General features: G+C 42.0%; 1 protein-coding gene across 5 annotated transcripts in view; it reads right to left on the bottom strand.

Annotated features, from left to right (window-relative positions):
- The window catches only part of LOC140741287 (signal transducer and activator of transcription 1-like), a 102,521-nt gene that overhangs the window by 62,846 nt on the left and 25,853 nt on the right, over positions 1-13,822 (bottom strand). For all 5 annotated transcript variants that reach the window (XM_073071308.1, XM_073071312.1, XM_073071309.1 and 2 more), the window contains 4 exons: positions 12,306-12,392; positions 7,067-7,145; positions 5,958-6,040; positions 24-175 (listed from right to left, as the gene is read on the bottom strand). In XM_073071308.1, coding sequence (XP_072927409.1) covers positions 24-175; positions 5,958-6,040; positions 7,067-7,145; positions 12,306-12,392 — 401 coding nt within the window. The remainder of the gene's footprint in view (positions 1-23; positions 176-5,957; positions 6,041-7,066; positions 7,146-12,305; positions 12,393-13,822) is intronic.

The following is a 13,822-nucleotide window of genomic DNA, read 5'->3' as shown; positions in this document are numbered from 1 at the left end:
GCACAAAGCATCATTCTACATACCAGCTCTCCAGTTGGTCCAAGCAAGTGTTCAAAGGGGCACCAATACAGGCCTTCTGTTGCCGCCTCTTCCAATCTGCCAGCTCCTCTTTCACCAGTGTACTGAGGAGCATCTCAGCTTCACCTAGAAACTCTCCAAATTTTTCAAGGACTTTCTGCCAAAGACAAAACAAAACTCTCAAAACACTTAAAAGGAAATGTTATACAAGTCTAGGATCAAATTCTAGGTACGATGTGAAAAAAAAGGATGTACGTCTTGTACAGTTGGTAAAATTCCATCTTCCTGGAACATCCTGGAGCAATTCTACACCGTCATCATAGAGAGCATCCTCACATGAGCCATTACTGTCTGATTTGATGCAACATCCCCTCACAATAAATAAAAACTATAGTGAACTATGGGGCCAGCTGAAAAAGTCATTGGCTGCAGTTTACCGTCACTGCAGGGCTTGTAAGGGCAAACCGCCTTTTCCAAAAGCTCCTTTCTGGAAAGCACTACAAGGCCATTAAAAAAAAACTTTAAAGTTTCTTCCCTATTCTAGTCAGTTCTACCACCCCCCCCCCCCCATCACCTGCTCCATCTACTGCCCCTGTCACTGCATTATAAACACTTTAAACTACTTTTTAGAATGCTGTTTACATTGTAAATACACATGCTGGTATTTAAGTGTTTATGCACATTTTATTCAATTCCCATATTCCATATTGTAACCAAGTTTATTTTGTATAGTTCTTTATTCTTATAATTGAATGCTTTTTGTTTCATATTGTACCAACACGCCACAGCAAATTACTCATACGTGTAAATGTATATGGTGAATAAAGTTGATCTCCGATCTGCTCTTTACACGCTGGGAACTCTGATAGATTATTTGGGCCTAAATCATCCCCTAGACACAAGAAAAAGTAATTGAACCAATTTTATAGAGTCTCTCCAAGACCCAACAAAGGAGAATTTGGGGGTTGGGGTGGAATGGAATGGATGGTTTTCAGAGGTGAAGAATAAAAGCCACACACTTAAAATTAACATCAATGGGCTGATATCCGTCACTCTACTTGCCATATGGATTTTTGCCATTAGAGATTTTGTTTATTTGCTATTTTTACAATTATGAAATGCTTGATATGGCATCAGAATGGTTGCATGGGAGTCATTATGGAGTTTGATTGCGAAACGTGCAAATTACTAACAGATAGTAACTAATGAAGGACTAAACAAGAAGACATATTGCACAGCTGGAATGACTATTCAGTCAGAATAACTAAAATTGCAACTGTCACTCCACTCTTTAAGGAGGGAGGGAAGTAAGAAACAAGAAATTATAGGCCTGGTAGCCTGACTTCAGTAGTTGGGAAGATATTGGAGTCTATTATTAATAATGAGGTTTTGGGGTACTTAGAGGCACATAGTAAAATAGGTCAAAGTCAGTGCGGTTTCTTTAAGGGAAAATCTTGCCTGACAAATCTGTTGGAATTCTTTGAAGAAATAACAGATAGAACAGACAAAGGAGTCAGTGGATGTTACTTGTTTGGATTTTCAGGTGGCCTTTTGAAAATCTGCCACACATGAGGCTGCTAAACAAGATTTAAACCTATGGTATTACAGGAAAAATACTAGCATGGATAGAAGATTGACTGACTGGCAGGCAGGAGACAAAGTGGGAATAAAGGGAGATTTTTCTGATTGACTGCCAGTAATTAGTGATGCTCCACGGGGGTCAGTGTTGGGACCACTTCACGTATGAGGGATTGAGTTGGCTAGGCCACTGTTTCTCAGAGTTTAGAAGAATGAAAGGCAATCTCTTAAAAGTGCTCAACAGGTTGGATGTTTCCTCAAAGATGTCCAGGACCAGGGGTCAGTTTCAGAATAAGCAGTCTGTCATTTAAGATGAGGGGAGAAGTTTCTTCATGAATTTTCTGAATTCTCTATCCCGGGAGCTTAATGGATCACAATCAGTCATTGATCACAATCAAAAAAGTGATTGATGGATTGCAAGATATTAAAAGGAATGAAGGAATAAGCGGGAATTTTTTTTAAAAAATAAGTGGGGATAAGACAGAAAAATTGTATTGAGGTAGAAGGAGTTAGAACACGTTGAATGGTAGAGCAGGCTTGAGGGACCAAATAGTATACACCTCTTGTTTGAGGTTCTTAAATAGATGTACTGAAATATTTCTTGCATCAAGAGTGGTACATTATATTCCTAAGTTTTCATTAAAATGTAGAGATAAAGACCATCTATTTCCTCATGTATTTTCACCCCCACAGGAAACTATCCCTTCCCCCCCCCCCCACCCTCCTGTTGCAGAGCACAACTGGAAGTAACTGACAGTTAATGAATATTGAGAACTGAAAAATATGAAATATAAATAAACTCAACACCTAAAGTGTCTGTAAGTTTAGCCATTAAGAAATGAAAGATAAGCATGGGTGGTCTACAGTTGATCAAGGTCTTGATTGATCTAATCTTGACTTTATCACTAGATTCTCGCTGATCGCATACTCCTTAAAGCCTTGAATAGATGTGATGCACTGCCTTCAGTGCATCATTCTTCCTTAAGATAGCAAGAAAACTGAACATAATACAAACCTCATCTTACACTTCACACCCCTTACAATATAGTGAACGTGGTCAGGGACATTAAAATTGAAATGTGGAGGATGTTTAGGGAGCACTTGCATGGGTTTCTGGGTGGGTTTGTCCCATTGAGGCAGGGAAAGGATGGTAGGGTGAAGAAACCATGGTTGATGAGAAATGTGTTGGAAGAAAGAAGCTCAGTTAAGGTTTAGGAAGCAAGGATAAGAGAGATTTTGAGAATTAGAAGGTAGACATGAAAAATCTTAAGAACAGACTCGGAAGAGCTAGAAGGGGGCATGAGAAGCCTTTGGCCAGTAGGATTAAGGAAAACTCCAAGGTGTTCTACACACATGAAGACCATGAGACTCAGGGAAAAAGCAGGAAACAGGACTGGAGTTAAAGGAGGTAGGGGAGTTGCTAATGAATACTTTGCCCCAGTATTCACTAGTGAAAGGGACTTTGACATGTTCCAGCATATCAGCCTGAACTATGTTGACCTCTCATTTGTTAATGTTTAGAAAGAGGATGTGCTGGAACTTTTGATTTATCAGCATTTTGAGAATCATAACCTGATTAGGGATAGTCAGCATGGCTTAGTGACAGGCAGGTCACATGCCTGATTGAATTTATAGTCAGAGTCATAGAAAACTAGAGGCACAGAAACAGGCCCTTCAGCCCATCCAGTCCGGGCCTAACAATTTAAACTGCCTGGTCCCATTGACCTGCACCTGGACCATATCCCTCCATATTCATCCCATCCATGTACCTATCCCAACTTCTCTTCAATGTTGAAATCTAAATCGTATCCACCACTTGCGCTGAAAGCTCATTCCACACTCTAACAGCTGAGTGAAGAGGTTTACTCTCACGTTTCCCTTAAACTTTTCACCCTTAACCCATAACCTCTAGTTCTAGTCTCACCCAACCTCAGTGGAAAAAGCCTGCTCGCATTTACCCTATCTATACCTCTAACAAATCTCTCCTCAATCCTCTATGTTCTAAGGAATAAAGTTCTAACCAATTCATTCTTTCCTTATAACTCAGGTCCTCCAGTCCCAGCAACATCCTTGTAAATTTTCTCTGTATTCTCTCAACCTTATTTACATCTTTTCTGTAGTTAGGTGATCAAAACTGCAAACAATACTCCAAATTGGCGTTCACCAATGTCTTATACAACTTCGACATGACATCCCAACTACTGTACTCAACACATTGATTTCTGAAGGCCAAAGTGCCAAAAACTTCCTTTACAACCCCATGTACCTGTGACACCACTTTTAATGTATTATGGATCTGTATTCCCAGATCCCTCTGTTCTACCACACTCCTCAGTGCCCAATCGTTCACTGTGTAAAACCTACCCTGATTGGTCCTACTGAAGTGCAAAACCTCACTTGTCTGTATTAAATTCCATCTGCCATTTTTCAGCCCACTTTCCCAGCTGGTGCAGATTCCACTGCACACTCTGCTGATCTTCCTTGCTATTCACTACACCCCCAAACTTGGCAACATCTGCAAATTTGCTGATCCAGTTAACCACATTATCATCCAGATCACTGAGATAAGTGACGAACAAATTATTTGAGGAAGCGACAAAACACATTGATGAAAGTAGAGTAGTGGATGTGATGTATATGGATTTTTAGTAAGGCATTTGATAAAGTTCCCCATTCAAAAATTCAGGAGGCATGGGATCCAGGGAAACTTGGTTGTGTAGATTCAGAATTGGATTGTCCATAGAAGGCAGAGGGTGGTAGTAGATGAAGCATTTCCTATCTGGAGGTTGGTGACCAGTGGTGTTCTGCAGGGATCTGCTCTGAGATCCCTGCTATGTGATTTTTGTGAATGACTTGGATGAGAAAGTAGAAAGGTGGATTAGTAAGTTTACAGATGACATGAAGGTTAGTGATATTATGGATAGTGTTGTTGTTCCTTTTTACGCCTTGTGGTACATCAGGCGGCATTTGTTGCCACTTCCCTAGCATTTGTCTTTTTTTTTTTTACAAAGCCGAATTGCTAGCTCGATGCTCAATCCAGAACAGATAGAAAGCGTGCAAGGGGCTGGGCAAACTCAAACCCAGGACCATTCGCCTCCAAGTCTGGCCGGCCAGCATTGTGGATAGTATCGAAGGTTGTAATAGGTTACAACAGGACATTGATGAGATACAGAGCTGGGCTGAGAAATGGTATGAAGTTCCCTCCAGAAAAGTGTGAAGGTCAAACGTGAAGGCAGAATACAGGGTTTATGGCAGGATTTTTAGCAGTGTGGAGGCACAGAGGGTTCTTGGGGTCCATATGTATAGACCCTTCAAATTGACAGTGCAAGATGATAGGGTGGTTAAGATGGCACATGGTGTGTTGGCCTTCATTAGTTAGGGAATGGAGTTCAAGAATAAGGTAATGTTGCAGCTTCATAAAATCCCTGGTGAGAATATACTTAGAACATTGTCTTCAGTTCTGTGGAAGCATTAGAGGGAGCAAAGGAGATTTACTGGGATGATCCTGGGTTAGACAGCATGTCTTACGAGGACAGGTTGAGTGAGCTGGGGGCTTTTCTCTTTGGAGAGGAGGATAAGGAGAGATCATTTAAGTGGTGGGTGCTTAGAACGTACTGCCGGGGGAGGGAGGAATAGAGGAAAATACATTAGGGAGATTTAAGAGATTCTTATATAGGCAAACGGATGGAAAAAAAATAGAGGATTATGTGGGAGGGAAGAGTTAGATTGATCTTGGAGCAGGTTAAAGATTGGCACAATACCATGGGCCAAATAGCCCGTACTATTCTATGGCAAATATCCAATTAACCCTCCTAATTACCTACTGTACACACATGCTAATTTTTGTGTGTTTTGTGAACTAAAACTGATAGGTGCCTTTGTACAACATGCATCGCTGTTTAAATGATAATTCCATTTTTTATTTTTGTCTAAAGTAGATAACTATTATACTCCAGTGTTCCAACTCACTTAACCTTTCTATAGCCTTTTTAGGAACCGTGCGTTTTCAACTTGCTAACCTGTTATTCTTTGCACTTCTTTTAAACTCTGGCTACAGTACACAGCTCCTTCATCCAGTGCATTCTGAAGAAAAGTCCCTGTCTGAAATGTCAACTTTATTCTTTTTTGTAGATACTATCTGACCTGTTGAGTTCCTCCAGCATTTTGTCTGTGTTGCTCTGGATTTTCAGCATCTGCACAATCTTGTCTCTAACAAAAATTATAAGTAGTTATGTACACAATCCAGAATCAAGCATGTGGCACATTAGTCGGCAATATGGAGGGAACACTATAACCTCCTTCAATGCCCCAAGTTTCAGTGACACACCTCCTGCACCCAGGCCATAATCCACGGAACTTACTTTTCTATTGTTGTCCAGAATATTTAGCATATTCTGTAGCACCTTTAATTCTTCTTCTTTCTGCTTCTCAGAATTGTTTGATTCTAAAATACAATCAAATTATCGTTAAGTACATAGTACAGATTTCTGCAGGATGCAATAGGAATTCACAACCAGTGCATTCCACCAACATTGAGTAGAAACTGAGTGAAGTCCCATTAATTATATATATTTATATATATATATATTTTATATATTACATAAATAAAAACATCCTTTTGTCATATAGTGAGTGGGAGTATATCGACCCATCTTTAGTCCATCACTGACAAAAGCATTCCCAATTGCATCGGGGGAGGGGGGGGGAAATAGCAAGAATCTTTCCCTTGGTAGGGGTGACAACAAAGGGCATAGGCGAAGGTAAAAGGTAGGAGATTTAAGAGGGAATTTCAACTACACTCACCCCCCCCCCCCCCAACCACACAAAGTGGTTGGAATCTGGAATGCACTGCCTGAAGGGGTGGAGGAGGTAGACACTCATAACATTTTAGTAGCTAGACAAGCACTTGAAAGGCACGGATGGTTGCAGACTGGATGTGGGAAAATAGGACTAGTGCAGACAGTACAATGATCAGCATGGACATGGTGCACCAAAGGGCTTGTTTCTATGCTGTGCTATTCTATGCCTCCTTCCACCTACCCCCACCCCCAATATTTAAAGCTCTCATTTCCTGTCCTTTTCTCTGCCCTTGGAAACGCTTGCAGGGATAAGACGGTACAAGGCATGCACGAGTATCAAAGCTAGCAAGAGAGCTGGAATAAGCCACACTACATACATCTATACTACTACTAAAGGGATCACTGTTCTAGGAATGTAGAGAAGTGCAGGTCTCCAGGCAATTCCAGAAATCAGAAACTGGAGAAGACAGTAAACAATGACCGATATGCGACAAAGTTGCCAGAAATACCAATAAATGAACAGTGACAAACCATTCAAAGAGCAGAATATACCCTGCTCTATTGCAGGAGTCACCTTAGCATTAACTTCAGAAATTAGAAAGCAGTAAAAACCCCTTCTCATCTACTTATTGCCAAGTCTGGGGACGTACAGGGACAAGAAAAATACTCACCTTGAACTTTGAAAGTCTTGAACTTGAAATCAAATTCATCTTGTTGTTCTTCTAGGAATTTCAACTCCTGCTCACATGCCTATACGCAAGTTTGAAATACATTTATCAGAGACAAGAGGATTCATATATTAAAAGTAAGTTCTATGATTATTCTGACTACAAAATGCATCTCTGGAAATTTCCACATTCTTTGTTTGATTTGTCCCCAACATCTATTGGTATATTGCTGTCACATGTACTGATATACAATGAGAAACTTATTTTGCATGCCATCCACACAGATATTTCAAAACACACATACGTTTGAGTTTGTTCATAAGGAGAAAGCAAAATAGATTTACAGTTAAAGAGAAAGTGTAGTGCAGGTAAACACCAAGGTGCAGGGGCCAGGACAACTAGGATGTTGATCCATAGACACAAGTTTGAATCCCACCACAGCAACTTGAAAATTAAAATCAAGCAATTCAATAAATGGGAATTATAGCTAGTCTCAGTAAAAGCGACTTCAAACGTACTGCATTGTCACAAAACACTACCTGGTGCACAATGACCTTCAGGGAAGGAAAGCTGCCATTTTTACCCAGTCAGACTTACATACAGCTCCAGATTCAATATGGTCGATTTTGAACTACTTCCTCAATCAAATCTGGGGAAATTAGGGTTGGATAATAAATTCAATTGTGGCCAATGACATCTACCTCCAGAGAGGGGATGGATAGACAAACATAAATTTGTCTATCAAGGGTGCTCCCTGTCAGAGGACATAACATAGAAACATAGAAAATAGGTGCAGGAGTAGGCCATTCAGCCTTTCGAGCCTGCACCGCCATTCAGTATGATCATGGCTGATCATCCAACTCAGAACCCTGTACCTGCTTTCTCTCCATACCCCCTGATCCCTTTAGCCACAAGGGCCATATCTAACTTCCTCTTAAATATAGCCAATGAACCGGCCTCAACTGTTTCCTGTGGCAGAGAATTCCACAGATTCACCACTCCCTGTGCGAAGAAGTTTTTCCTCATCTCGGTCCTAAAAGGCTTCCCCTTTATCCTTAAACTGTGACCCCTCATTCTGGACTTCCCCAACATCAGAAACAATCTTCCTGCATCTAGCCTGTCCAATCCCTTTAGAATTTTATACGTTTCAATAAGATCCCCCCTCAATCTTCTAAATTCCAGTGAGTATAAGCCTAGTCGATCCAGTCTTTCTTCATATGAAAGTCCTGCCATCCCAGGAATCAATCTGGTGAACCTTCTCTGTACTCCCTCTATGGCAAGAATGTCTTTCCTCAGATTAGGGGACCAAAACTGCACACAATATTCTAGGTGCAGTCTCACCAAGGCCTTGTACAACTGCAGTAGAACCTCCCTGCTCCTGTACTCAAATCCTTTTGCTATGAATGCCAACATACCATTTGCCTTTTTCACCGCCTGCTGTACCTGCATGCCCACCTTCAATGACTGGTGTACAATGACACCCAGGTCTCGTTGCATCTCCCCTTTTCCTAATCGGCCACCGTTCAGATAATAATCTGTTTTCCTGTTCTTGCAACCAAAGTGGATAACCTCACATTTATCCACATTAAATTGCATCTGCCATGAATTTGCCCACTCACCTAACCTATCCAAGTCACCCTGCATCCTCTTAGCATCCTCCTCACAGCTAACACCACCGCCCAGCTTCGTGTCATCCGCAAACTTGGAGATGCTGCACTTAATTCCCTCATCTAAATCATTAATATATATTGTAAACAACTGGGGTCCCAACACTGAGCCTTGCGGTACCCCACTAGTCACTGCCTGCCATTCTGAAAAGGTCCCGTTTACTCCCACTCTTTGCTTCCTGTCTGCCAACCAATTCTCTGTCCACATCAATACCATACCCCCAATACCATGTGCTTTAACTTTGCACACTAATCTCCTGTGTGGGACATTGTCAAAAGCCTTTTGAAAATCTAAATATACCACATCCACTGGCTCTCCCCTATCCACCCTACTAGTTACATCTTCAAAAAATTCTATAAGATTCGTCAGACATAATTTTCCTTTCACAAATCCATGCTGACTTTGTCTGATGATTTCACCTCTTTCCAAATGTGCTGTTATCACATCTTTGATAACCGACTCTAGCATTTTCCCCACCACCGATGTCAGACGAACCGGTCTATAATTCCCTGGTTTCTCTCTCCCTCCTTTTTTAAAAAGTGGGGTTACATTAGCCATCCTCCAATCCTCAGGAACTAATCCAGAATCTAAGGAGTTTTGAAAAATTATCACTAATGCATCCACTATTTCTTGGGCTACTTCCTTAAGCACCCTGGGATGCAGACCATCTGGCCTGGGGATTTATCTGCCTTTAATCCCTTCAATTTACCTAACACCACTTCCCTACTAACATGTATTTCCCTCAGTTCCTCCATCTCACTAGACCCTCGGTCCCTTACTATTTCCAGAAGATTTTTTATGTCCTCCTTAGTGAAGACAGAACCAAAGTAGTTATTCAATTGGTCTGCCATGTCTTTGTTCCCTATGATCAATTCACCTGTTTCTGACTGTAAAGGACCTACATTTGTCTTGACCAATCTTTTTCTTTTCACGTATCTATAAAAGCATTTACAGTCAGTTTTTATGTTCCCTGCCAGCTTTCTCTCATAATCTTTTTTCCCTTTCCTAATTAAGCCCTTTATCCTCCTCTGCTGGTCTCTGAATTTCTCCCAGTTCTCTGGTGTGCTGCTTTTTTTTGCTAATTTATATGTTTCTTCTTTGGACTTGATACTATCCCTAATTTCCCTTGTCAGCCATGGGTGCACTACCTTCCCTGGTTTATTCTTTTGCCGAACTGGGATGAACAATTGTTGTAGTTCATCCATGCGATCTTTAAATGCTTGCCATTGCATATCCACCGTCAACCCTTTAAGTATCATTTGCCAGTCTATCTTAGCTAATTCACGTCTCATACCTTCAAAGTTAACCTTCTTTAAGTTCAGAACCTTTGTTTCTGAATTAACTATGTCACTCTCCATCTTAATGAAGAATTCCACCATATTATGGTCACTCTTACCCAAGGGGCCTCGCACGACAAGATTGCTAACTAACCCTTCCTCATTGTTCAATACCCAATCTAGAATGGCCTGCTCTCTAGTTGGTTCCTCGACATGTTGGTTCAGAAAACCATCCCGCATACATTCCAAGAAATCCTCTTCCTCAGCACCCTTACCAATTTGGTTCACCCAATCTATATGTAGATTGAAGTCACCCATTATAACTACTGTTCCTTTATTGCACGCATTTCTAATTTCCTGTTTAATGCCATCCCCAACCTCACTACTACTGTTACGTGGCCTGTACACAACTCCCACCAGCTTTTTCTGCCCCTTAGTGTTATGCAGCTCTACCCATATCGATTCCACATCCTCCAGGCTAATGTCCTTCCTTTCTATTGCGTTAATCTCCTCTCTAACCAGCAATGCTACCCCACCTCCTTTTCTTTCCTGTCTATCCCTCCTGAATATTGAATATCCCTGGATGTTGAGCTCCCATCCTTGGTCACCCTGGAGCCATGTCTCTGTGATCCCAACTATATCATATTCATTAATAACTATCTGCACATTCAATTCATCCACCTTGTTACGAATGCTCCTCGCATTAACACACAAAGCCTTCAGACTTGTTTTTACAACACTCTTAGCCCTTATACAATTATGTTGAAAAGTGGCCCTTTTTGCTTTTTGCCCTGGATTTGCCTGCCTGTCACTTTTACTTTTCACCTTACTACTTTTTGCTTCTACCCTCATTTTACACCCCTGTCTCTCTGCACTTGTTCCCATCCCCCTGCCACATTAGTTTAAAGCCTCCTGAACAGCAGTAGCAAACGCTCCCCATAGGACATTGGTTCCAGTCCAGCCCAGGTGCAGACCATCCTGTTTATACCAGTCCCACCTCCCCCAGAACTGGTTCCAATGCCCCCAGAAATTTGAATCCCTCCCCCTTGCACCATTTTTCAAGCCACGTATTCATCTGAAATATCCTCCTATTTCTACTCTGACTAGCACATGGCACTGGTAGTAATCCAAAGATCTTTACCTTTGTGGTCCTACTTTTTAGTTTATCTCCTAACTCCCTAAATTCACCTTGTAGGACCTCATCCCGTTTTTTACCTATATCGTTGGTACCTATGCGCACCACGACCACTGGCTGTTCACCCTCCCATTCCAGAATGTCCTGCAGCCGCAGAAACGCCTATCTATTCCCCTTACAATCAAATCCCCTATTACTATAGCTCTCCCACTCCTTTTCCTTCCCTCCTGTGCCGCAGAGCCACCCATGGTGCAATGAACTCGGCTGCTGCTGCCTTCCCCTGATGAGACATCTCCCCCAACAGTATCCAAAACAGTATATCTGTTTAGGAGGGAGATGACCCCAGGGGACTCCTACACTACCTGCCTACTGCTACACTGTCTAGTGGCCACCCCTTCCCTTTCTGCCTGTGTAGCCTTTACCTGCGGTGTGGCCAACTCACTGAACGTGCTATTCACGACTTTCTCAGCATCGCGGATGCTCCAGTATGAATCCAATCGCAGCTCCAGACGCTCAATGCAGTCTGCCAGAAGCTGCAGTTGGACACACTTCCTGCACACGTAGTCGCCAGGGTCACTGGAAGTATCCCTGATTTCCCACATGCTGCAGGATGAACAAACCAGGGGGCCGATCTCAGCTGCCATGACCTACCCAATACTTGCCTCAACTTTTGAAACTTTCTCCTTTGAAAGGAACTTACCCGGCCTTACCTCACTTGGAGTGAAGCTCGTCCTCGGCCTCTTCTCGTCGAAGCCTCCCGAGTCAAAGCCTCAAATCCCCACTCCTTCACTGGCCGCTTTCCACAGGCCGCTCCGCTTGAGGTAACCCTCTATTTATTTGTTTGAGCTTTTCAAACTGCTTGGTCACCTGACCTCAATTGCCCAATCAGCTGCTTTCTTGATCGTCTAATCAATGGCTTTCTGCTGAGCTATTCAAATCTTGACTGACTTGATTGCACAGTCCAACTGCCAAAACTGCCAGAATCTCTCGAGTCAAAGCCTCAAATCTCCACTCCTTCACTGGCCCACTCACTCACTGGCCGCTTTTAACCAACAAGTCTGCATTTACAAGGAGCTCCCAAGGTGCAAAAAAAATAACTGATGACTCAACCCAAGTATCTGAATGGATTTGCAAAACCAGCATTAAACTATGAGGCACTCACCTGCACACTCATTTTCAGTGCAGTTATTTTTTGTTCTACGTCCTGGTGCCTTTCAAAGTCCACAGGTTGCAACTGCCCCATGACAGCCTAGAACAAGAAAGCAATTGACTCAGTGATGAAAATAAAGTTCTAGAACTCAGCTTTCAACACTTGGTACAACAATCCACTGTATTACAACACGAAAGCACTCCAATAGACAGTGATAGTACATTTAAAAGAAAAGGTTAAGCATTATTCAATCACTCCTCCACTGATGTAAATAGATAATAATTGCAATCTTCTTTGAATAATTCAGCACACAGATTGACAGGAACAAAACTCTTCCAATGAAGAAAACCAGTGAAGTGAGACTTAGTAACACGTTAACCTTTGATATAGAAGAGTTGAAGTTCCACAAACAGGATGATTTTGTTAAGTGCAGAAGCTCAACCTCTATCCAAATAACAGACATTACCTGTCCAAACTATGGCTTCCAGAACCTTTCTACTTGATGATAAATGAGGAAGCCATATTATCTTTGTATTAGGCAAAGATAAAGGTACAACTTTCTTTCTCTACTGCCCAAGAGTTACATGGTACACCTTGCCCCCAAAACTGGAAGCGGCAGACAACAGGCATTTAAGCTGCTGCTCCTTACCACCGAGGGATGCAAGACTGGCAGAAACTATTTGTTCAAATAAAAGCATTGTTTTTGTATTCCTCACAATAAAGACAGCTTCCCAGACTTATCTGAGCCGTATATCAAACTTTTTCCAAAAGGTGCAATTCCTGTTCTTGGTCTGCAAACCTGGGTCAACTTGACCAACATAGCTCAAGAAACAACAGGATGGTGAAAATTGAGAAGTGAAAAGAAAATGTGGGAAATTCTCCTTTGTTAGACAGCATCTTGGGAGGGAGAAACAAGGTTCAGCATTTCAGATTTTTCCACCAACCCAAACCCTTTGGCCTGACTCATTCATACCAACTGAGACACCCATCCATGCAATTCCATTTTTCTATCATTTCTCTATTCCTTTCCACTTACTTGCGCAAGTGTTTTGTTGCTGAAAGCACTGACTGTACCTGCCTTTACCATCGCCTCTAGCAGCTCGTTCCATATTCTCACTTGCCTATCAGATCTTAAATGTTTCCCCATGTGGTAAACCGTGTATATGTCTGGACACGACCCTCTGCTGACTGCTCCTGTGGCTCCTCCCACAGACCCCTGGATAAAGGTGATTGTGTCACGGCTCCTCCCACAGTCCAGGGCAGGCATCCAGCATGGACATGCTCTGTTTTACTGTTAATTAAAGCCTTTCAGTATTTACTCTACTTCCAGTCTTTTGGAGTTATTGATAGTGCATCACCCCATCACCTTAAACTTACATCTTTTAGTTTTAAATGCCCCTAACCTTCTCTGTGTCTCTCATAATTTTATAAAATTCTAAGGTCACCTCCCAACCTCCTGTGGTCCCACTGAGAACAATCCCAGACTATCCAATCTCTCCTTGTAACTAAATTCTTCATTCTAGATGACA

The sequence above is a fragment of the Hemitrygon akajei genome, chromosome 18 (assembly GCF_048418815.1).
Source record: "Hemitrygon akajei chromosome 18, sHemAka1.3, whole genome shotgun sequence".
Taxonomy (NCBI): domain Eukaryota; kingdom Metazoa; phylum Chordata; class Chondrichthyes; order Myliobatiformes; family Dasyatidae; genus Hemitrygon; species Hemitrygon akajei.
Note: the sequence above shows the minus strand (reverse complement) of the source record. Positions and strands in the feature narration are given on the sequence as shown.